At 39.5% G+C, this 22851-nt stretch overlaps 1 protein-coding gene across 1 annotated transcript in view; it reads right to left on the reverse strand.

Moving 5' to 3' along the window:
- The window catches only part of LRBA (LPS responsive beige-like anchor protein), a 1658631-nt gene that overhangs the window by 76025 nt on the left and 1559755 nt on the right, over positions 1–22851 (reverse strand). Inside the window, 2 exon segments of the mRNA XM_029605291.1 lie at positions 4554–4721; positions 12137–12292. Of these exon segments, the coding sequence (XP_029461151.1) occupies positions 4554–4721; positions 12137–12292 (324 nt within the window).

A 22851-nucleotide genomic window follows, 5' to 3' on the forward strand; every position in this document is an offset into this window, starting at 1 on the left:
AGTCAGAAATGGATATGGAAAGAGAAAAGGAGAACGCTAAAATGAGAAAGAAAGACGGTAGAGGAGATGCCATAGAGGAAAAGAAAATGGAATGGAGGGTGTTAAGACAACATCGTACTGTGAAAGCAGAGAAGGGATTGGGAATAGCTGCTGCTGGCTGCTTCTTTGACTCTGGCAATGGGGTCCACAGGCTAGTATTGGTGTCCTCCCATGAAGATCATGCTAATGGGTGTTCTCGCATCAGATCGTTGTTTGTAAGATGCTCCAGTACCTTTCCTTTACTGATGCACTTACAACAGTGAATGCACGCTACAAAACATGGAGCCTCCTTTGTTCTCAAATGCTGCCACATCTTCGTTTTTTTTTCCTAGACTTCCTCTCCTCTGCCAGCTTGGGTGCTGCTGCTGGGGCTGAGGTTGAGAGCGGACTGAGAAGCAAATGGCTAGGGGCATCATTTAAGCCCTCCACTGCCTCCCTTGTTCTGCTTTCTGCCTCCTCTTCCTGCTCAATAGAAGACAGCACGCTAGTAACTAGGTGTTCCAACTTCTCTACAGCAATTAGCTGTTCTGTCTTCTCTGATTCTCACAAGATCCCTCTGAATCAGTTCTTTCTTGCATTTTTTGAAACCCATCAGGGAGGAGCACTGGGCTGCTTTTGGCTGCTCAGCTCCTAGTACAACCCTTGCCTTTGCCCTTCTACTTCTAGTGCCAGTGCTATCCTGTATTGACTTTGCCTTCTCCTACCTATGGAAAGGGTTCTTCTGTTTTTACAAGCACTCAAAACCACTGCTCAAACCTGAAAAAACTGTCAAACAGTGCTACAAGCCCTAATATTCTTAGGTTTTGAATTTGTAATTTGTTCTTATTAGGAATTTTAATTACTACCTTAAGACCATTACAAACTTTGGCTGCTCACGTATTAACTGGACATTGAACATTCGATCACATTACACCTGCGTTCACCACTCTGCACTGGTTACCCATCCCTGCCCAAATAAAATATAAAACTTTAATCTTACTTCATAAACTCATTTACAATATTAAAACTTTTTGGTTAGGCGCAACCCTTTGGATTTATATTCCATCATGGGTACTCCGCTCACAAAATAAGGGTTTATTAGAAGTATCAAATGTCCATCAGGCACATCTGGGGGAAACCAGAGAATGCACATTTTCAATTGCAGGTCCAATTTTATGGAGCAATTAAGAACATTGACAGACATAAAAGCATTCAAGAAATCTCTTAAAGCTTGTTTTTTTTCCCAGCAGGAATATGAAACAACAAACTAATCAAGACAGAAAGCTAGTATTTAATACTATGTCAAATGGAGGCAAACAGAACATTGTAACTAAAATGAATACTGCAATGTTATGTTTGTATTTGTGTGTATAGTTTTTTTTTCTTTTTTAATTATGCATGCCAATCTTCTTAGATTGTTGTAAACCACTGCGATTGTGGGAGCGCATAGTATATAAATAATTTTAAATAAATAAAACTATAGTGTTGATGTATGTACTTCTCTTTCCACTACTCTCACACACACTGCCTGTACCTGGTAGTGGTATTGGGGTTTTTTTTCCCCTCACATGCAGGCCGATACAGTACAGTGCACTCCGACGGAGCGCACTGTTAGCCTGCTCTTGGACGCGCGTTTTCCCTTACCCCTTATTCAGTAAGGGGAGGAAAACGCGCGTCCAACCCGCGGCACCTAATAGGGCCATCAACATGCATTTGCATGTTGAGGGCGCTATTAGGTGCCGCGGGATACAGAAAGTAAAATGTGCAGCCAAGCCGCACATTTTACTTTCAGAAATTAGCGCCGACCCAAAGGTCGGCGCTAATTTCTTCCGGCACCGGGAAAGTGCACAGAAAAGCAGTAAAAACTGCTTTTCTGTGCACCCTCCGACTTAATATCACGGCAATATTAAGTCGGAGGCCCCGAAGAGTAAAAAAAAAATAAAAAAATTAGACAGCCCATGGCTGTCAGCGGGCTCGAGAACCGATGCCGGCAAAATTGAGCGTCGGCTGTCAAACCCACTGACAGCCGCCGCTCCTGCCAAAAAGGAGGTGCTAGGGACGTGTTAGTGTCCCTAGCGCCTCCTTTTCCCCATTTCCACCGCACCACCTAATTTGAATACAGAATGGCACGCACTGGCGAGGGGCCGGTGTGCGCGCCGGGAGAGCGGGCGTTCGTCCGCTCTCCCGCGGACTTTACTGTATCGGCCCGATAGAGTAAAGAAAAGCAGCACACCACCACATACACAGATTACACATTTTCCCACTTCAAGATGAGAATCAAAGAAGCAAAAATTAAAGCCTGGCTCCTCTGCCCTGTTTTTTAATCAGTGTCAGGCCGATACAGTAAAGTGCACTCCAGCACTTTTCGACGCGCTATTTTTACCCATTAAACAGTAAGAGGTAATAGCGCGTGGAAAATGCGCGTCCAACCCCCCAGAAACTAATAGCGCCCGCAACATTAAAATGCATGTTGATGTGCCTATTAGTTATTCCCGCGCGATACAGAAAGTAAAATGTGCAGCCATGCCGCACATTTTACTGTCTGAAACTAAGGCCTGCCAAAGGCAGGAGTTAATTTCAGCCGGCACTGGGAAAGTGTACAGAAAAGCAGAAAAAACTGCTTTTCTGTACTCCCTCCGACTTAATATCATAGCAATATTAAGGCGGAGGCCCCAAAAGTAAAAAAAAATTTTAATTTAAAAAAAAAATAAATTTAAATCTGCCCGTGGCCCGTGGGTTGGAAGACGGACGCTCAATTTTGCCAGCGTCCATTTGCTGAATACGTGACTGTCAGCGGGTTCGAGAACAGATGCCGGTAAAATTGAGCGTCGGCTGTCAAACCGCTGCCAGCCGCTGCCTTCTATCAAAAAGGAGGCGCTAGAGACGCGCTAGTGTCCCTAGCGAGTCCTTTTACCGCGGGCCCTCATATGAATTTTTTTTTTCTGAATCACGCGCCCAGGAGAGTGGCCTGGGCGTGCGTCGGGAAAGCAGGTGCTCGCCGGCCCTCCCGCGGGGTTTTCTATATCGGCCTGTGTGTGCGCACACACACACATAATGTACTTCTATATTTTAAAAATTAGCATCAACACACTGACTTGCAAAGACTACAGAGATCTGCACAACGGTTTCCTTCTGTTCTGCTTTTTCAGTGTTACAGTTACACTATATATGTGTGTGTGTGTGTGTGTGTGTGTGTGTGTGTGCTGTATCACTGTAAAAAACAGGCAAAAGACTTTTGATACACAATAACAAAGTATGTGTCTGGCAAGAGAAAACAAAGAGTTAGAGCCTATCTACTCTTCACTTTTACCAGTCCCAGTCTTTTCTCAACAATTTTTGTTCTGCTCTCAGAACTCAAAACCCCACCAACCTCCCCCACTCCTACCCAGAGACAAAATGAACTCAAAATGGGGCCTGGAAAATTCTTCTTTCACTTTCAGCTTGGAAAAACCAACCAACGAGGAAGTCATTGTTAATCCATGCAGATGCCAGGTAGGATAGGCTGGTTAATAAAATACTGGACTTTGATAGGTCCTGCTTCATGGCTTATTCCTGGCCCTGTCTGCTCCATTCCGGTCAGTCTAGGGTCAAGCCTTGCACTTCTGCTTGTCCCATAGACTTTAATTGGAAATGAAAAAGAATACAAGCAAACTTTTCATTGATGTTTGGTGTGCTGTCTATTCATATTCATTTTCCACAAACTGAAATTAATCCATCTGATTTGGTTTGGATTCCTTATTCACTTTACAAGTCTCAATAATTTCCCTAATATCTTTAATATATTTCTATAGTTGGAAGTCTGTAGAAGGTTTTCTAACTTTAGACTCTGTCCATTGTATGTTCCAGATGAGCACTATCCAGCAAACCTTCCCAGGTCTGTCTTAGATCAGATGCACAATGGAGATCTTAACTGAATTTTTGTTCCTCCTTCCATGCAACAAGGCTTCTCTCCTGACTCGTACTTATCCAGCACTCAGCCTGGAATTTAGTAGTACTTTTCTATATTTTAATTCTGTTTCATTTGTGAAGTACAGTAAATATATAGCAATCCTGTAGCTGATAGGCCTTGAAAAGATTCCAAAGCTCCAGATGCTAGCACAGCCACCCACAAAGCAGTGAGAAGGAGTTAAAACAAATCTCTCCCCATATAATTAATAACTGGCATTGAAATTACCTAAATTAAATACATTTGCAGGACTTGATGGAAAGTTGCATTCTAAATTTCACATCCCTTTCAATAATGCACAGAAGCAAAATATAGCTTTCTAATCACAGGCTTTCTGCTGTGCTAACTGTATATATCTTATTCATTCTCTATTCTCATTACTTCTTTGTAGAATGATGATGCTCTCATTTTAGCAATATTCCCCATCTTTCTTCTTGCCATTGGAATGGTGGGGGTATCTGTGGCTTGTAAAATATACTGGTTTGTAGCAGTGGGTATTAAACTTTGGATGTTTTTGATTATGTTGTGCGATACACTGTTTGGAATGAGGCTCTGTAGAGGATGCCTGATATTTAGATGGTTTACTTACTGCTTGGGTTGTCTCCAATGCAATTGTTTTTGCCATTCCAGTACCAGAGAAGCAACGTTGCATCACGTGATCCTGAGAGAATGTAGCAATCTCCTCCAATGTACGATTCGGATCGGGCCAGACATGTGACAACGTCCCAGTGGCCAAATACTACCTGTACCAATTTACCTATAACACAAGAAATAGCACAGGTCACCAGAAATGCGAGAGGGAAAGCATTAACAAAGAATATTTCAAAATATGATGTAACAATTTATGTGCACAACTTGAAGAATATGCATATGAATTAGATAATTACATTTGCAGAATACTTTCCTAAATGACACAAATAGTTTGCGTTTGTGCACACATTCATATATATTTCTATATATGTGGACATACATTTCCTCTCTCAAACACAATACAGATGCAGTTTTTAGCACTATAGATGCTGTCAATAGGAAGACTGGGCATTTCCTTTTAAACCATGCTTCCCTTGGTTCCTGCTCTATCTGTAAGCTATAAACTGAACAAGTTCTGTCCATTAATTCTGCCACATTAAAACCCATAAACAACTTGGGTCTAAACATGGAATAAATGCATTTGGAAGAGGATAACATAAATCCACAATGCATATGACAGATATACAAACCAGATAACGGAACAGAAATCAGGAGTACAGAACTGCCCTCCCTCTTACACGTGGAGTGTAAAGAAGAGCGTTTCATTGTTATCACTGATGCTCATGTGTGTTTTCAATTAATCTCCTTTTAACCTTAAAACCAGTGTTTGACATAACCCCTACATATTTAGAAACATACACGCTTTCAGCATTAATAAATGCCCTGCTGTTATGGAGAAATGTTTATTTGCCAGGAAGTTAACTGTTTTAAAAGGACAGTGATTTGTGTTGCGGTATTCTGCACTCTTGCTTTGAAAGCTGATAAGAGAGGTCCCTATGTTGCGGGCACCATTATGACATCCTGTACTTTTTATAAGCACAGGAGATCTTTCAGGTGGTTCTCCAGCATGGAGGAAAATTCTTCTGTGCAGTCATTAATATAAAACCTTTACTTATTTCTCACATTTTGACTGGTTTGTAATTGTTTTGTATTTCTGGGTTTCAAAGGTCTGAGGTTCATATTTTAAGCTGCATTCCTTGACAGCTAAGGTTCTTCCTGTGTTTCACCTGCCCAATATGGCCCTTGAAGGGTCTCTCTCCGTACAATGCTTCTCTCTCACATTTTCCGTAGAAAGAAACGGCAGAGAGATGCATGTGAGGATCTTTGAACTCCTCTGTGCTTTTTATAAGTAGGTCTGTTTACATTCCAGCAGCAGGTATATGAAGTGCAAGGTGGATTTGATCTCAGGGTGACATTCCAAAGGAGTCACTGGAAACTATCCAAGAATACATGGAAGCCCATGCTGTATGCAGCATTGCAATCACACTGGCGAGAGTGAAAGCCAGCTCCTCCCATGAAAACTGAACACACGTAATCTTCAGGCTTTCCTCCTTTGCTGAAAAAATAGTGCTTTCCAGTAGGAAGGTATGTGCTTTAGACACCTACTCTTTATTCTTGCTCCCTTTTCCCTTGACAGCTGCAACAGGCAATCCATGGTTTTCGGTGAGCTGAATGCTACAATAGTAGCTTCCTCTAAGGCTGAACCACTCAATAATACTCTTGGCCAAAAGGGAGTCACTGAAGGTGTATGAGACTTAGTTCACTTATCAACTCTCAATGATAATCATAGTAGATGATGGCCCAGCCTATCCAGTTTGCCTAATTATTCCTGTTCACACTGCAAGAATATATCCTAGCTGGCAATAGAGCAGGAATGCTTGCAAGCTCTCTATCTTCATCCAGGACTGATTTTGTCGTCTTCATAATTTATCTTTTACTATCTTGGGTGGATGAGCATGCAAGATCCCCTACCCAGCACAATCTCACTTCCTACTTCTATCCATAAAGCTTTGTAATAATCAAACTAGCTATAAATATCAGCATGGCCATAGTCTGAACATCTGGCCTCCTAGGGCCTCTGCACAACTTGCCAGTCAGACCTGGCTATAGAAGCACCTGTTCACTAGGACTTTTTGATACAACTGTACTTGCTGCCTGCCAGACAGACCCAGCTCTTAGTTTAATTATATCATCACAGCCTAATTTAAATAGCTACTATTACCAGCGTGGCTGCCTCCAGAATCTCATTTATTTGTCCATTTCCATACACTAAAATTTCTTCTTCACCTAAATTTGTCTCTTAAGAGCTCCCAAATATTGGCATCCATACTACTTGTTCCCTGAGGTCTGAAGGTATCATGATGGTGATTATATAAAGACAATACTAGTTCCAAAAGACAGAATACTCAAGGACTGGCTAAGAATTTAGTTAAGTAACTGGATTTTTAGTTTACTTAAGAAAAATGCTAACTGAAATTAATCATTGGACAACTTTCCACATGGCCACATCATTATGCATTTATGAGTGATTCCCAAATTCAGTCCTCCAAAACCCCATTCATCAGGTCTGGCTTTAGGGTATCAACAAGTAATATTCATGAGCCATGCCTGCCTACAACAGATCTGAGAACATAGTTATCTGTATATTTTAGTACGCTGCAATCTAACTCTATTTCCCGTTCTGAGGAATGGGTTTGGGAACGGAGTTACATTTAAAGGCGTGAAGGTTAAGAATCCACCTAGCCTCAGTTAACCCTGACAAATAAATGCTGTTTTCTCTTGTCCATGATAAATTATTTTAATAATCTGAAAAGATTTTCTCAACTTTTCCTTTTTCCGTCATCAATAAGAGCCCAAGCACCTTCCACACTTACATCGACTGCTAAGGCATGAACTAGGATATCCCCCATTTGATGGAGTATATTTTCAAGTTAATGGTCTATTTGACAGCAGTGCCATGAATAAGAAAGAAGTCAAATACAGGTCGCTCTACTACTGAATCTAAAAGGCTGACTGAAAATAATTCACAGTAGTACAAGAAAAGTTTATTGTGTTTGTGCGGTACTGCTTGTGCCATGAGAAAAATAAATAAAAATCACAACAGCTCATCCCCCAAATCTAATAAGAAAAAAAACCCCATTCCTTTCTTTGGTCAGATGCTAAGGGATTTTTTTTTTTGGCTCCAGCCGCTTCCTCCTTCACTTGGGCTATGATACCACAAGCTTTCATTTACAATTACCTGGAGATTCCCCTCCCCCCCCTCTATGATTTCCCTTCTCAACTCGTTTAGCCCAGTCATTGCAGTGATAATCCTCAGATGGGGGTCATGTGCCAGGGCTTTCAGAACCTTGTTAACCATGAGCCTTAAAAGCAGTCACCAGATGTCACCATTTTGCAATGCCTGGGAATCCCTCTCCCACCCCTGCAGGCCTATCTGGGGAGCAGAAGACCTGACCCAGGAAATGAACTCATGTGTCCCCCCGCAGGGCAGAGCAAGCACTATAACTGAGCACATGGGCTGGCCCAGTGCTAAGATTTAATTGTCTTCAACTCTTGCAATAGCTAGCAGTCCCATTCTACTAATCACATATTCTCTCTCTCACTGGTCCGCAGGGCTTGGATAAAAACATTTGTTTAAAGGGACACCATCAGGGCTGATAATTTGGTGGTAATATAAACATGGCTAGCAACTGTTAGCAAACTTGTGGTTTCAAAGCTTGTTTTTCTTTTTAAAGAAAGATCTTCATTACAAGTCATAAAAATCAAATTACAGCCAGAACTATGCCATTAACAAAAGACTAATGGAGGGTTACCTACGTCACAGAATGCTGGGAAAACATGGGAAAAAAAAAAAGTTAGTGTTTCACATGCCAGGATAAATGCAGTAGATTTGAAGTGAACCTTTAGCCCTGGTATGCTGACCACTTCATGGAATGCCTTTTACAGGGGCTTAAGGGAAAAACATTTGTGATTGTTTCAGTTAGTGGGCTCAGTCTACTTTTGCATCATGTTTTACTTCACTAGAGATAAAATGCTAAATGTGCAGCAATGCAAACGTTTGTTTTCAAATATAGGACCAACGCAGATAACTAGAACAAGAAAATATGATGCTCAGACCTGGGTAACCCATTCAGTTGGCAGGGTTATTGGATTCTGAGTGGAGGAACGGTTTAGTGCTGCTCTCAAGCAATCATAACTTGCAAAGAGTTTTGTAGATAAAAATTCTAGAGCGGGGGGGGGGGGGGGGAAGATCAGCCTCCTTGGTTGGGCAGTGGTGTGGGAGACTTGGGCTCAGGTTGCTCGTCTATCAGAGCTGGAGAGATCCCAGCATTGCTGACATGGCGACTATGGAGCCCAGGGCACTTAGTACTCAAGCCAATTCTTGTACTTCCCTCATCCCCCTTCAATCAGTTTTATTTTCAGGACATTCTGAATTAACACAATTGAGATACATTAGGAAAAAGCGGAATATAAATCAAATAAATAAATAAAATACATTTTATGTTATATATGTAGAGATCAATATTCAAAGCCTTTTATAGCTGGATAATGCACACGTTATCCAGCTAAATGGCGAGCTTTTGAATATTGAGCCACTTGTGCTAAAAATCTATTTGGATGAAAAATAGGTGTGCCCAGGACGTCCCTACGTTATCCAGCTAATTTAGTTGGATAGAACTGAAAATCATCTAAGTTATCTCAGACTGTGTGGCACCTGCAGCACTGAGCAGTTCTGGAAGAATCAATGGTCGGTATCTTATACTTCCAGTGCTGGTTCTAACAGAAGCACCAGGTGTACATAAGTGAATATCTTGCTCCCGAGTTTTTAGGGTCTTGGGTGGGGAGGCAGGGGGAGTCTCTTGTGGCATAGGGACGCTCGTAAAATTGAGCACTGGTTTTCTGAACTCGTTGACAGCCACCTTCTCCTGGGTTTCCGCAGCTAAGGAGGTGCTAGGGACGCACTATTGTCCCTAGCGCCTCCTTTTTAGTGCGAGCCCTCATTTAAGTACAGGATTGCATGCCCAGGAGAGGTGCCTGGGCATGCATTGAGAGAGCAGGCGCTCAACACTGAACGCCTGTTTTCCCGAGCTCCTTACACTATTGGCCTATATGTATCTGTAGTCATTTTGTTCCTGATCCCAAATATAGCGGTCAACTTAGAAGCATAAGAATAATTGTTTTTTTCCTACTGTGTATCTGTATCATCACACTCACCAATAACTTTTCCTCTAAGCACTTGTTCAGTACACTTTGAATTGCTTTAGGTTTGCAGTAATAACTACTACTGCAATATGTTCCATAATTTCAGAACCTTGTAACCATGAGCCTTCCCTTCCTTTTGAAGATGGCAAAATATTAGAAGTTTTTTATTTATTTGGGTCTTATGTATTTGGGTTGTTTTGTATTAGCCTGCTAGAGTTTTTAATCTATCATTTTACCACAGTATAACCAGCCTCATTTTATATATGATATGATGGTTTTTAAAACATTTTTTATCATGGTTTGCATAGCTTGTTTTATTGTCTTTTATGATATTGTCTTTTATGTTTTGTAATCTACCTTTGGCAATCCTTAGAAAAGTGAAGAATACATGGAAACAAATAACTAAATAAATTTTACTATGTAATACACCAGCAAAATACAATGTTTAAAGTGTAGAATTGTGAATTGTTTGATTCCCCTATTTTCAGTATATGACTTTTTAATGCCTCTGTGCATAAGCTTAGGTTACATGTTCTTCAGGACAACAGTTTTGTAATTATGGCTTCAAATGCTGCAAAATCTAGAGAAGTGTAAACTATGTATACAGAAGTAAATCTATGCAGGACAGTGAAATGTATCAAGGACATTTTTTTGTAATTTAGGAAAAAGACTGCATGTTGACTATCTGGAAAGAGTCTGTTTTTATGTGGCTGAGAAATTATGCGAATCAGTGCAGAAATTATTTTGCACTATATGTTGTATATACATTATGAGCAATAAATATGATTGCACCAATACAAAACTTGTGTTTTGCTACTGACATCCCCTAAACCACACACTGTACTGGATCTCAAATGAGAAGTTTGTTTATTAAACTAAGCATACCTATAATCAGATTAATTCACTTGCTCTAAACAATTGTTCAACTTTACCAATAGAAGTTTACCTTATGTATGCCAGGGTTAGGCATTTATCCACAATAAGTATGCATGAGATATATTTGCATGCACTGCCTCATCATGGATATCCTGGAAACCAGACCAGTTTGACTAAGGATGGAGGTGCTTACCCCTGTTGTTTGCAGAAATGGCCATCACAATACAGTGATTCTGCTATCTGCATAGTCTTGATACCCACCTGGTTCTACCTTTCTGAAGCATGGAATTAACAAAGTTAAGGGGGTTTTGCTGTTAAAGTACTGGTTTTGGTCTAGTAGGTCAAAAAAATGTAGTACTTTTCTCTCTTGACTCTTTCTAATGCAATATACAATTTGGCTCATAGAAACATGTGCTTTTTTTTTTTTTTAACAGGTGCTGTCCTTTACAAGAAGTTCTGCTGAGTTTCCAGATTTTGCTTGCTGCACATAACCTTGCATACTATTTTGCAATCTGCAGGTAATCATTAGTGGTAATGCATTTTCTAGTCTAGAAGTTCCATGTTCTGGCACTTGACGGGTAACACATTTTCTTTCATGTGGGCACTGCAGTGCTTACAAAATGTCACTTAACCTCAAGTAGCAAGGTGTGAAAGTGCAGATGGATATGTTTGGTAACTATTCCAGAAAGAATTCAGTTCTCTGATACACAAGGATTGCAGAACCTCAGTAGATTACTTCTCCTATGGTACTGCAGTATTGAGCTGAGTGTGTCTCTTAGGCAGCTGCATGCTTGGTGCTTTTATGATGTGTCATGTATCTTAACAAGAGCTCCTGTCAGGCATAGAAGCATTAGTTGGCTACATTTTCTTGTGACAGTCTGATTTTCAGTACTGTGCTACATGAAACAGAGGTACTTGTTTGAAGAGGATGCTGGTGGATAAAATGAGAGGAGAAAGATCTGCTACAAGGAGATAGACCGACGCCATAATGAGGCTTTATGCAGGACACAATTTTCCATGCATGATACAAACAAGAATTTGGGAAATTGTACACTCAGCTACAGAAAGCATGAACTGTATGGGATATAACCATACTACAAAGTTCCAGTAGTTGCACCGGTGCTGATGTGGAGGCTATTTTTATTGCACCTACATACGAATTATTCATACATGATGCTGTGCAAAAGCTTTTGAGATTACATCTTACATGGTCCTCAAAGCACATCATTCTCTGGATATATCTCATGTTTATTTGTTATTTATTAACATTTTTTATATTACGCCTATAGTGGATTAACCATACTAGGCATATTATAACATAACATGAAACAATAGACCAATAAAGGCTTTAACCTAAAAAGAATACTGTTCATAACAAAAAATAGCAAGCTTTAACATAATGAACATGAACATCCAAACAGCAACAGCAGATGTGGAAAATAATTCAGAAGACAACACTAAGAAATGGAATCATTTTTCAGATTATGTGAAAATCCCATCCACTTCAGATACTCATCTCCCTCTAGAAGCCCACCATCTATCATTGATGAAGATCGCCATTACCTGAGTCAGTAGAATAGACCCGGAAACTTTTATCCCAAAAGCCACAAACCAGGATGAAGCGATTGTCAGCAGTGATCACAAAACATTGTGAGTGGACCTGAATACTTTGGTCTAAAAGGTCAGTGATTTGCCTCCGGTGCATACCTGTGTTGCTGGCTGAAGGAGGAATAAAACACAGGAACAAGCTTTAGCATTACTGGTCAAATACAGCATATTAGAATTATGCATTTCACAACACTAAAAATCTTCATTAATTTTAGAAATGTATGTTAAAAATGTTGAGTCTGCATATATTCTTATTTATATTGCAATCACTATCCTTAAAACACAGCTGCAAGATGCACTAGGTTGCCACAGGAAAAAGGTAGTGTGAGAATGCATAATGTCCACTTCTTGAATGTCCAGTACGGTTGACACTATTATTGGTTTTTGAGAGTTAACACTTTTTTTTATGATTTCCAATAGAAGCAATGATTGCAGAGACATAGTCAGGCAGCCTGTTGAGGAGGGGAGAGGGAAGAGAGGCACGGGATGAGAAAGAAACCAGAGCAAACAAAGCAAGGCGTCACTCCGCTCCCTAATCCAGCCCCCTCCTTCCTTGTTTTGCAGAGAACTGGTGGGGAAGAGGAGAATTTGGACAGAGCAGTTCTACAGACTATTATTTTCTGGAGATTATTGCAATTCCTTGTTGCTTGGTTTGCCTAGCAGTATTCTTAGATCTCTCCAGCTATTTCAGAACTCTGCTGCCAGGGTATTAACTGGGACTGCAAAGTAAGATCACATTTCTCCCACTTTATCAATGTTGCATTGTTTGCCTTTTCAATTCCAAATTCAATATAAAGTCCTTACATTGATACATAAGATTATTAGTAATGATGCCTGTAGTTGGGAGAAGCGTTACACGTATATACTCCCCAATAGACATTAAGATAATCAAATAAAGGCATCCTGGTGTCCCTTAAGCACATCTGGGTTAACTCAGAAATTGTGCGATATCAGTGGCTGGCCCCCAATAATTTGGAATACAATGCCAGAGTGTCTCAGAAACTTTGCTGATTTTAAAGCTTTTCTAAAGGCATTAAAAATGTGGTTGCTCCAGCAAACCTTAAATGCCTTTTAAGTTGGGGTACTATGTTAGAGCACTCCTGAAATAATAATTTGTGTGCTATCTTTTTCAAAGAACAAGGTCAGGTAGTCTATTGTTGCAATGTACTGTTTTATGAGGTGATTATGAATGTTTTCACTTTTTAATATGATTATATATGTTTTTATCTGTAAATCGCAAAGGCAAACAAAAGTGTGGAGCAATCATTGGTCATGCAGGGAGATGTGTGGCCAACAATAGCTTCAACTGTCTTTGTTGCTTTATCTGTAAATCGCCATGATCATTGGAGTGGCAGCTGAAAAATACTTTTAAATAAAATAAATAAGCAGAGCAGACCAAATAAGAGCTACTCTGTTTCATAACTCAACCCTTCTCCCTTTCCTATTGTTTTTCCCCTCTGGGCTGCAGAAGTAGCAGTCTCACAGAGCTATTCTGGCAGCGGTACTTATGGCTCAAACCATATTGGCCATATGACTGTCAATTGATATATTACAATGCAACATGCTAAGTGATGCTGCATGCCATCTCCTACTGACTCAGATAGCAACTCACAAGATAATACTAGATTATCACATACTGGCTGTCAGTAGGCAAATCAAGGGATGTGTATTTGAATCCCTTCACTACCACTTAATCACTGTGTAGTATCAGCAATTAACACGCTAAAGCTTTCTTTAAAACTTTCCTTCATTTATTCTCACTTCAGAATAAGCACTTTGAAAGCAATTAAATCATACTCACTCCATTATTTTGGCTACTAGGTACTAAAAGTTTCTCTGTAAAATATTTTAATATAAGGCTGCTTATAACTTGGATCCCAATAATTTCAATACCACACCTCCAAAATTCATTGCCTTTATGAAAATGCCCTGAAGAGAGTGAGCTTATGTTCTAATTTGATTGGACTGCTGTCACCATAATCATCTACCTGATAAGTCCCATGCTTATATCACCTGGATGGTAGAATAGAAAATGAAGTTACCTATATAAAGTGTTTTCTGAGGACAGCCATTCACAGCACAACTAGGCAACATCCTGATGGTGCTGAGCCAGAAATGCTCTACCAGAGTTTTCTAGGAGATTATTCAGCTATACTGATCATGCACAACAATTAAGGTGCAGCCAAGAACCTGCAGCCTATCTCAAGCTTTTCATTAAGCTAATGCACTCAGCTCCAGAAGGGGAGGAAGGTGGGTGAGTGTACTGGTGAACTGCCATCCTCAGAGAACACCTATTACGGGAAACTAACTGTTTCTAAGAGGACAAGAAGTTCATTCATCCAAGGGTGTGTGTGTGTGTGTTTAAAATTCCCTTTTGAAGGATAACTTGAAATAATAAAAATGGGTTCTAGGAGGGCTAGAATTGGGTGCTATCCCTCAAAGAGACTCTGAAGTACAGACTGCCTATACCTATTAGCATGTCAGGAGTAACTGTCTACTACTACTATTAAACATTTCTATAGCTCTACCTGACGTACCCAGCGCTGTCTAAATAATGTAATGTAAATGTGTGAACTAATTCCATGTCGTAGCCTTGCATACCTCTTCAATAGAGGCTGACCTTAGATGGACCACCAACACAACCATGGCTATGACATTATAAGCTTTGGCATGCACCCTCGAAGGTGAAACTAGTTTAGGAATAACTGAAGCATATGCAATCTGCTATTCAATTAGAGTCCTGTTTGATATGGCTACCCCAAACTCGTTAGAGCAAAAAGAAATAAAAAGCGGAATGGACTTTCTATGGTCTGTTGTTTTTCGAAAAGATAGGGTGTTATTTTTAGATTGTGTGAAGAACTTTGTTACGCAGCAGATGGGAATAATAATAGTGGGATAAGGCAATCAACAAATAAAATGCAGATCAATATTAATTACACAAGGGTTTAACATAAGATTCTTTTTAAACCATGCTGGTTTCACATGCTCTCTCTCTTAAGTCTGTTAGTAAGTGACCAGTTGAAATAGGTACAGTAAATATCTGCTAACTGCTGAGAAGGGCCAGTGTCTGAACTGTTGGTGACTTATGCAGTAGCAGGATGTCTTCTATTGGCAGAAACCACAAAGCATAAATCTCCTGAAATTGAGTATAAAATAAAACCAACTGAATTTGCAAAATAAGACCGAGTGAATTTGAAACTTCTGGACTACAGCCAGAATAGGATAGTATAAAGTTAAAGGTAATGAACTGTGGCTTTAAGATCATATGAGAGGGGGAGCAGTACTAGCTGTCCCGTCTATGGTCTCCAGGCCTGCATCTCCCAGATTCTTCACAGATATGTTGTCTTTGCAGAATGGGAGATTTGTGAGGGAGGCATCATATTTATAAAGCTTTATTATCTCTTTATAAATCTTTATCTTTTAATATTATTATGCTATCTGCTTTTTACTGATTTATGCAATATTGCTGTGATGCTGGTTGCCTTTATTGATATTCATTGTGATACTTTTTACCTTTGCTGATTTTTATTATATTTTACAATATTCAGTAAAACAAATATTTGCTTTTACCAGTTTGTGTTGCATGTTCTATGGCGTAATATACACCCACTCAGCCCACTATTTACAGTTCTAGGTAGAAGGCGACTGCTCTCTTGCAGTCCAAAGTGCAAAGGTCTTATTTGCCTTTTTTGGCATGGGGCCTCAGGAAATGCGTTGTTAGGATAACCAACTGATTAAGGTAGAAGTCCAGCAATACCTTGGGCAGAAACTTTGGGTGTGTGCAAAGCACCATTTTATTATGATGAATATTAGTATAAAGTATATGTTGCTAAAGAAGAGGGTTCACAAATTGTGAGTCATGATCCCAAATGGGGTTAATACAAAATCAGTTGGTGGGGTTACAAGAAACAGGCTGTTCCCATTCCACATGAACTTCAGCTCCTCCTCCCAGATCTCCACTGCAACCTGTAACTGGCAGCAGTGGTCAGCGTAATGTTCTGAGGGTTCACTGACTCATGCTGCTGCCACCCCTGCTTCCACTGCTACTTTCCTATTTTGGGTGAGTGAAGAGGAGGATGCAGCAAGGAGAGGAGAGGGAGAGCTGAAGTCTGCTATTTTGTTTAAGTTGTCATGTGGTATTGTTGGAATTAAAGTGTCTAAACATTCACTCTGCTTGGAAAGCACAATATGCTATGAAAACTCTTAAATACACATTTGTGCATGATATGACCTATCCCATTTTGACATAAATTTCAGGATTGAAAATTGGCAGGACAAGATTTTGGTTAATCTGCAGCTGTGCAGTGCTTTGCTCAAGCCATATGCAGAATGGCCACTGTTCAAAAATCAACGGATGAAATTGCTAATTCAAACAACTCAGGATAAATGGTCAGGCCTACAATTAATAACTTTGTCGCAGAATTTGTCAACATTATTTGCTGGGCTATGTTTTTTGTCTCGTGACAGTCTTATTGTTGTATTAGAATATTTTGTTTTCTATTTGCATGTGCATTTTGGGGATTTTAAGTATTTTTTATTGTAAACTGCTTGGATAAACTGCTTTACAAGTGGCATATTAAATTAAAAATATAATAATCTCAACTTTAGAGCTTGTTCAAGACCCTAGATTCTCTTTTTAATCTATCCTCTGTGTTTTATTTGCTGCAATTTCATGCAGTGCAGGTTGTCTGCTATGGCTGATCTGTTGCTACCACACAGGGAGCACAACAGCAATAATGAACTAACATAAATAGGGCTTAAAATGGCCTTAGAATCTCTCCGATTAAGGCTAGAATCTAAAAATGATTAGAAACTCGCTGGCTGAATGCCCTTATGTCTTACCTATTGACGTTTCAGAGTCCTTTCCTTATTTTTAACCAACAAGAAAGGTAGAGAAGATTTAAAAGTCCCTTAGAAGATCCTCTTCTCCTTTCCTTAATATATGTATAATGGGAAGGGGAGCATAACCAAATGTCAGCTCACTGATCTGTAAAGATTACAGAAGCATGGCCCAAACTTTTTTTTTTTTTTTTAATTCAAACCATATGCCACACCAGTAAGATAAATACTGTTGCTCCATCAATAGTTTTTGCATCAGCTGGAGGCATAGAATAAAGGAGAGAATATCAGCTTAAACAGGTCTGTGCTCAAAGGATATAGTAGTGATGTCACAGATTAAAAAAAAAAGAAAAAAGAATGTTGCCTGCCTCCATCAGCTGGATGACAGACTAAACCCAATCATGTAGTGGGAAGAAAAAGAAACTCAAATTTTTGAGCATTCTAGCTGTATCCGTCAATCTAAGATTGTAGTTCTTTTGGTTACAAATTTATTAGAAATGCAAAATGTCATAGATTTGAACATTTTTCTATGGCGGTTGTAAGGGAACTTTTCTGATTTATGGATATAGCGAGAACAACCTCTGGATTTACATATTGTAATCCCTAGATCTGTGGAGATTAAATTGTGATATTGAATGATCTGGTTTTTTTTGTTTTGTTTTTTTTTAATATTTATTGTGCAATGCTTTGTTTGATTTATCTTGTGTGCTTTTTGAGCCCTCTCATTGGCTCTTCTCTATCACATGACTTCATTCATGAAAACATTTTTCCTCTTATCAGTGATTGGTTGGTGCATAACATAACACTATTTTGCACAATTTTATGTTCTTTAAAGCCATAAATCTGTTTTGTTTTGGCATTGGTGTAAAAACCTTTACAATTGTCATAGGTGATTTAAGATTTTATGTTGTTATGTGACCCTGTTTATCTATGCTCAACTTTGCAGTATGTACCTTGCTTTTTATGTCCTGTCTTTGAAGTTATTTATATTATTTTACAGATTGTTTTGTCCTGTCCAATACAGCCTTAGGGTGAAACACAGACCATATAATTTGGTAATTAACATAAGAACATGCCATTCTGGGTCAGGCCAAGGGTCCATCAAGCCCAGCATCCTGTTTCCAACAGTGGCCAATCAAGGCCATAAGAACCTGGCAAGTACCCAAAAACTAAGTCTATTCCATGTTACCGTTGCTAGTAATAGCGGTGGTTATTATCTAAGTCAACTTAATTAATAGCAGGTAATGGACTTCTCCTCCAAGAACTTATCCAATCCTTTTTTAAACACAGCTATACTAACTGCACTAATCACATCTTCTGGCAACAAATTCCAGAGTTTAATTGTGCGTTGAGTGAAAAATAACTTTCTCCGATTAGTTTTAAATGTGCCCCATGCTAACTTCATGGAGTGCCCTCTAGTCTTTCTATTATCCGAAAGAGTAAAAAACTGATTCACATCTACCCATTCTAGACCTCTCATGATTTTAAACACCTCTATCATATCCCCCCTCAGCCATCTCTTCTCCAAGCTGCTGCCTGTCTTGACCCCGGACTGTTTGCTATCGTTGGGAACATCTACCATGGCTGAAGGCTGGCCAATGTAACCCTAATATTTAAAAAGAACTCCAGTGGTGATCCAGGAAACTATGGACAGGTGACTCTGACTTTAGTGCAGGAAAAACCATGCAAACTATTCTAAAGAACAAAATCACAGAACATATAGAAAGATATGGTTTAATGGGACACAGCCAACATGGATTTACACAAGGGAAATCTTGCTTCACCAAGCTGCTACATTTTTTTTGAAGGGGTTAATAAACAGGTGGATAATGGTCAGCCAGTGGATGTGGTGCATTTGGATTTTCAGAATGCATTTGACAAAATGCCCCAAGAGACTCCTATGAAAATTAAAAAGTCAAAGGATGGGAGGCAATGTTCTATTGTGAATTGCAAACTGGTTAAAAGATAGGAAGCAGAGAAAAGGACTAAATGGTCAGTTTTTCCCAGTGGAGAACAGTAAACAGTGTAGGTAATGGATTCCAGAGCTTAACTGTGCATTGAGTGAAAAATAATTTTTTCTGATTTGTTTTGCATGTGCTTACTAACTTCATGGAGTGCCCCCTAGTCTTTTTATTTTTTTGAAAGAATAAATAACCGATTTACATTTACGCATTCTATTCTACTCATGATTTTATAGACCTCTATCATATCTCCCCTCAGACATCTTTTCTTCATGTTGAACAGACCCAAACTCTTTAGCCTTTCCTCGTAGGGGAGCCGTTCCACCCTCATTATTATTTTGGATGTAGCAACCAACACTGCACACAGAACTCGTAAGTGCGGCCTCCTCATTGAGCGATGCAGTGGCATTCTCCGTTTTAGTCTCCATTTCTTGCCTAATAATTCCTAACATTCTGTTTGTTTTTTTGGCCACCACCTCACACTGAACTGAGGATTTCAAAGTATTATTTGTGATGAGGCCCAAGTCCTTTTCCTGGATGGTAATTCCTAATATGGAACCCAAAATTGTGTAACTACAGTGTGGGATACTTTTCCTAATGTGCATCACTTTGCACTTGTCCAAGTTAAATTTCATCTGCCATTTAGATACCCAGTCTTCCAATCTTGCAAGATCCTCCTGCAATTTTTCACAATGTACTTGTAATTTAACAACTTGGAATAATTTTGTATTGTCTGCAAATTTGATCACTTCACTCGTTGTTCCCTTTTCCAGATCATTTATAAATATATTAAAAAGCACCAGTCCCAGTACAGATCCTTGAGGCACTAAGGATGTAGTTAAGGCATTAGTGTAGCTGGGTTTGGACAAATTCCTGGAGGAGAAGTCCATAAACTGTTATTACCCAAGCAGACTTAAGAAATAGCCACTACTTATCACTGGGCGATAGCAGCATGAGATCTATTTACCGTTTGGGATCTTGCCAGGTACGTGTAACCTAGACTGGCCACTGTTGGAAACAGGATACTGGGCATGATGGCCCCTTGGTCTGACCCAGTATGGCGAGTTCTTATGTTGTTATGTCAGGGTCCTACTTTCCCTTAAATGGTGGATAGTTATATGGGAATTTTTTGGCATTAACATTTTTTTCCTTGAAAAATTTTTTTTTTAATGTTTGTACCATATGAGGACAGAGCTAAAGGAATGTGTTACAGGCTTAAAGGTGAATTTGAAAAGCCCTATGCGCACCAAAGCTGGAAGATATGCCAGTATCTCAGGCCGGTGCGTGCCGTGTGGATTTTAAAAAGCGTGCGAGTACACGCGTATCTACCAGTATGCGCACAAATCAGAATGTTTAAAAAGAGGCAAAGAGTGGGCATGGCCTGGGCGAAGTTGCTTTGAAATATGTGCAAAAGTATTTACATGCACAAGCACACACCGGGGTCTCCTACAGCATAACTTTACTTCTGCTACGGAAGGAATGCAAGGATAACAATAAAAAAAACCTAGGGTCGGAGCAAAAAGGTAAAAGGGAAGCTAAATAACAGGGGGGTTAGGAAGGCCGATACATTAACTGGGCGAACTGGGAACAAACTGGAAAAAAGGGCTATCGCGTCGGTGCGCTTTGTTTCTATGATCCTCCCCCACTTACGCAGTAGATTTGGCATTTGCGCACAGGTACGTGTGTACAGCCACTTTTCTACCATGTGCGCACATACGTGCATAGGTTATAAAATGGCCGTGTCCATGCACGCGAGCTGGCATACATGTGTACATGTACCCTTGCACGGCGGTTTAAAAGTTGCAGTCTTATTCTGTTTTTTTATTTATCCTTGAGTATATTTGTCACTTCTTCACAATTCAGGTATGCTCATATGAAGATATGTTATGGGTACAAGAAGGTGATATCACCCAGTTGTGTGACTGGTGAACTCAACTGCTTGTCCTTAGAAAATGCATACTACCAAGAAAAAAACATACAATAGAATCAGGTAGAAATAACATTGCCAGATAAAAGAAAACCAAGAAAGTCACCGAGTAAAAATGCAACATTTTGGTACTACCAATCTTCAAACTGCCCACAAATAATTTACACACCCACAGCTTTGCACTAACTCTTAAAGGGAAAGTACGTGTATACTTTTCCTTTAAAAACTGCCTCAGGGGAAAAAGTGCCCCCAGATATTTGCAACTATTTTCTGAGCAGGTACTACTTCCATAGAAAATAATACGCATAGATTGAAAAATGTAATCTACACATGGTATTTTCTCCACCCTCCCCACCCTGACCTAAACATGTCCCTGGGAATGGCTTCTCTCTATGAAGGCAAATGTATGCACACTGTGGAACAACGCATGTACTTTAAGCCACGTAGGGGGATGGCAAATTTCAGATAGTCCCTCTTATCTGAATAAATATGTATTTACCTGGGTAAATGGATTTTGAGAATTGTCTTTCCTGTTTCTAAAACTCTAAAGTTGCCTTTGCCATGAGGCTAGGAAACAGGAAAGGTATGAATCCATTCTTGCTATATGTATGGGGAAATGGTGCAAACCTAACATTAGAGTCATGCCGTCTTCTCTTCCTCAGTCATTCAAACACCCAGAGGAAACCCACACGGTTTCAAAGGCATTAATTTGATCCTCTAGTGGATAAATGCCTCAGTGCTATAGTTTATCAGACAAGGGAGATAGATTACTGCTGTGAAGAACAGAATGACAGTATTATGGTCTTATTATGCTAAAAGTAATTTCTTTTCCTTCTAGTAAGGTGGTTTCTTTTTAGATCTGCTATTTAGCTTTGAAAGTCCCAATCAATACAGCACCCTTATAAAACACAACCCAATTTCTGCTCTTTATTCAGACTTCAAACTCATCAAACAACCCGCACACAGAAAAATTCTTTTTTCTTTTTGCTTTAAATGTATATTTTTTCTTTTCTTTTTATTTCACCTCTGTGCCTCACACATACTCAACCTAATTTAAACTTAATGAATACTATTAAAGTAATTTTTTGTATGTTATTTTAAATGTTTGATGTTTTAAATATTTAATGGGTGTGTGGTGATGCTTCATTCAATTTCAAGAGCACCAGATCCTGGTGTCTCGCTCGATTTTTATTGTGTAATCATAAGCACCTCCATCCACCACATAGTGCTTTTAATCGATTATTCAAAAACTTATTTTGTGTTTTTAATATTTTCTTAAAATTTTCTCTTTATATCTTTGAAAACCTAAGTTTAAAACGTTGATGTGAAACACTGAATAGAGAACAAGAGATTAGGTCGCCAATCACTCAGGATTGGAGCGCGTTACTTATCTTGCGCTTAAAGTCCTCAAAAAAATTTTTCAGCGGCACTTGCCCCAACAAGGCCCAGTTTCGAATGTTCTTCTTCAGGGGAAGCCACTCCAACTTTGTCCCAAACGATTTGATCACATTTCATGTTCCAAATCCATGAAGAGCTCGCCTAAGCGCTGCTCACTCCACTCTCCTCTTCATATGGGGTCCGCCATTTTTTTGAAGAGGAGAGTGGAGTGAGCAGCGCTTAGGTGAGCTCTTCATGGATTTGGAACATGAAATGTGATCAAATCGTTTGGGACAAAGTTGGAGTGGCTTCCCCTGAAGAAGAACATTCGAAACTGGGCCTTGTTGGGGCAAGTGCTGCTGAAAGATCTTTTTGAGGACTTTAAGCACAAGATAAGTGCAAGATAAGTAACGCTCCGATCCTAACTGATTGGCGACCTAATCTCTTGTTCTCTATTCAGTGTTTCACATCAACGTTTTAAACTTAGGTTTTCAAAGATATAAAGAGAAAATTTTAAGAAAATATTAAAAACACAAAATAAGTTTTTGAATAATCGATTAAAAGCA

Source organism: Rhinatrema bivittatum, chromosome 1, assembly GCF_901001135.1.
Source record: "Rhinatrema bivittatum chromosome 1, aRhiBiv1.1, whole genome shotgun sequence".
Classification (NCBI taxonomy): domain Eukaryota; kingdom Metazoa; phylum Chordata; class Amphibia; order Gymnophiona; family Rhinatrematidae; genus Rhinatrema; species Rhinatrema bivittatum.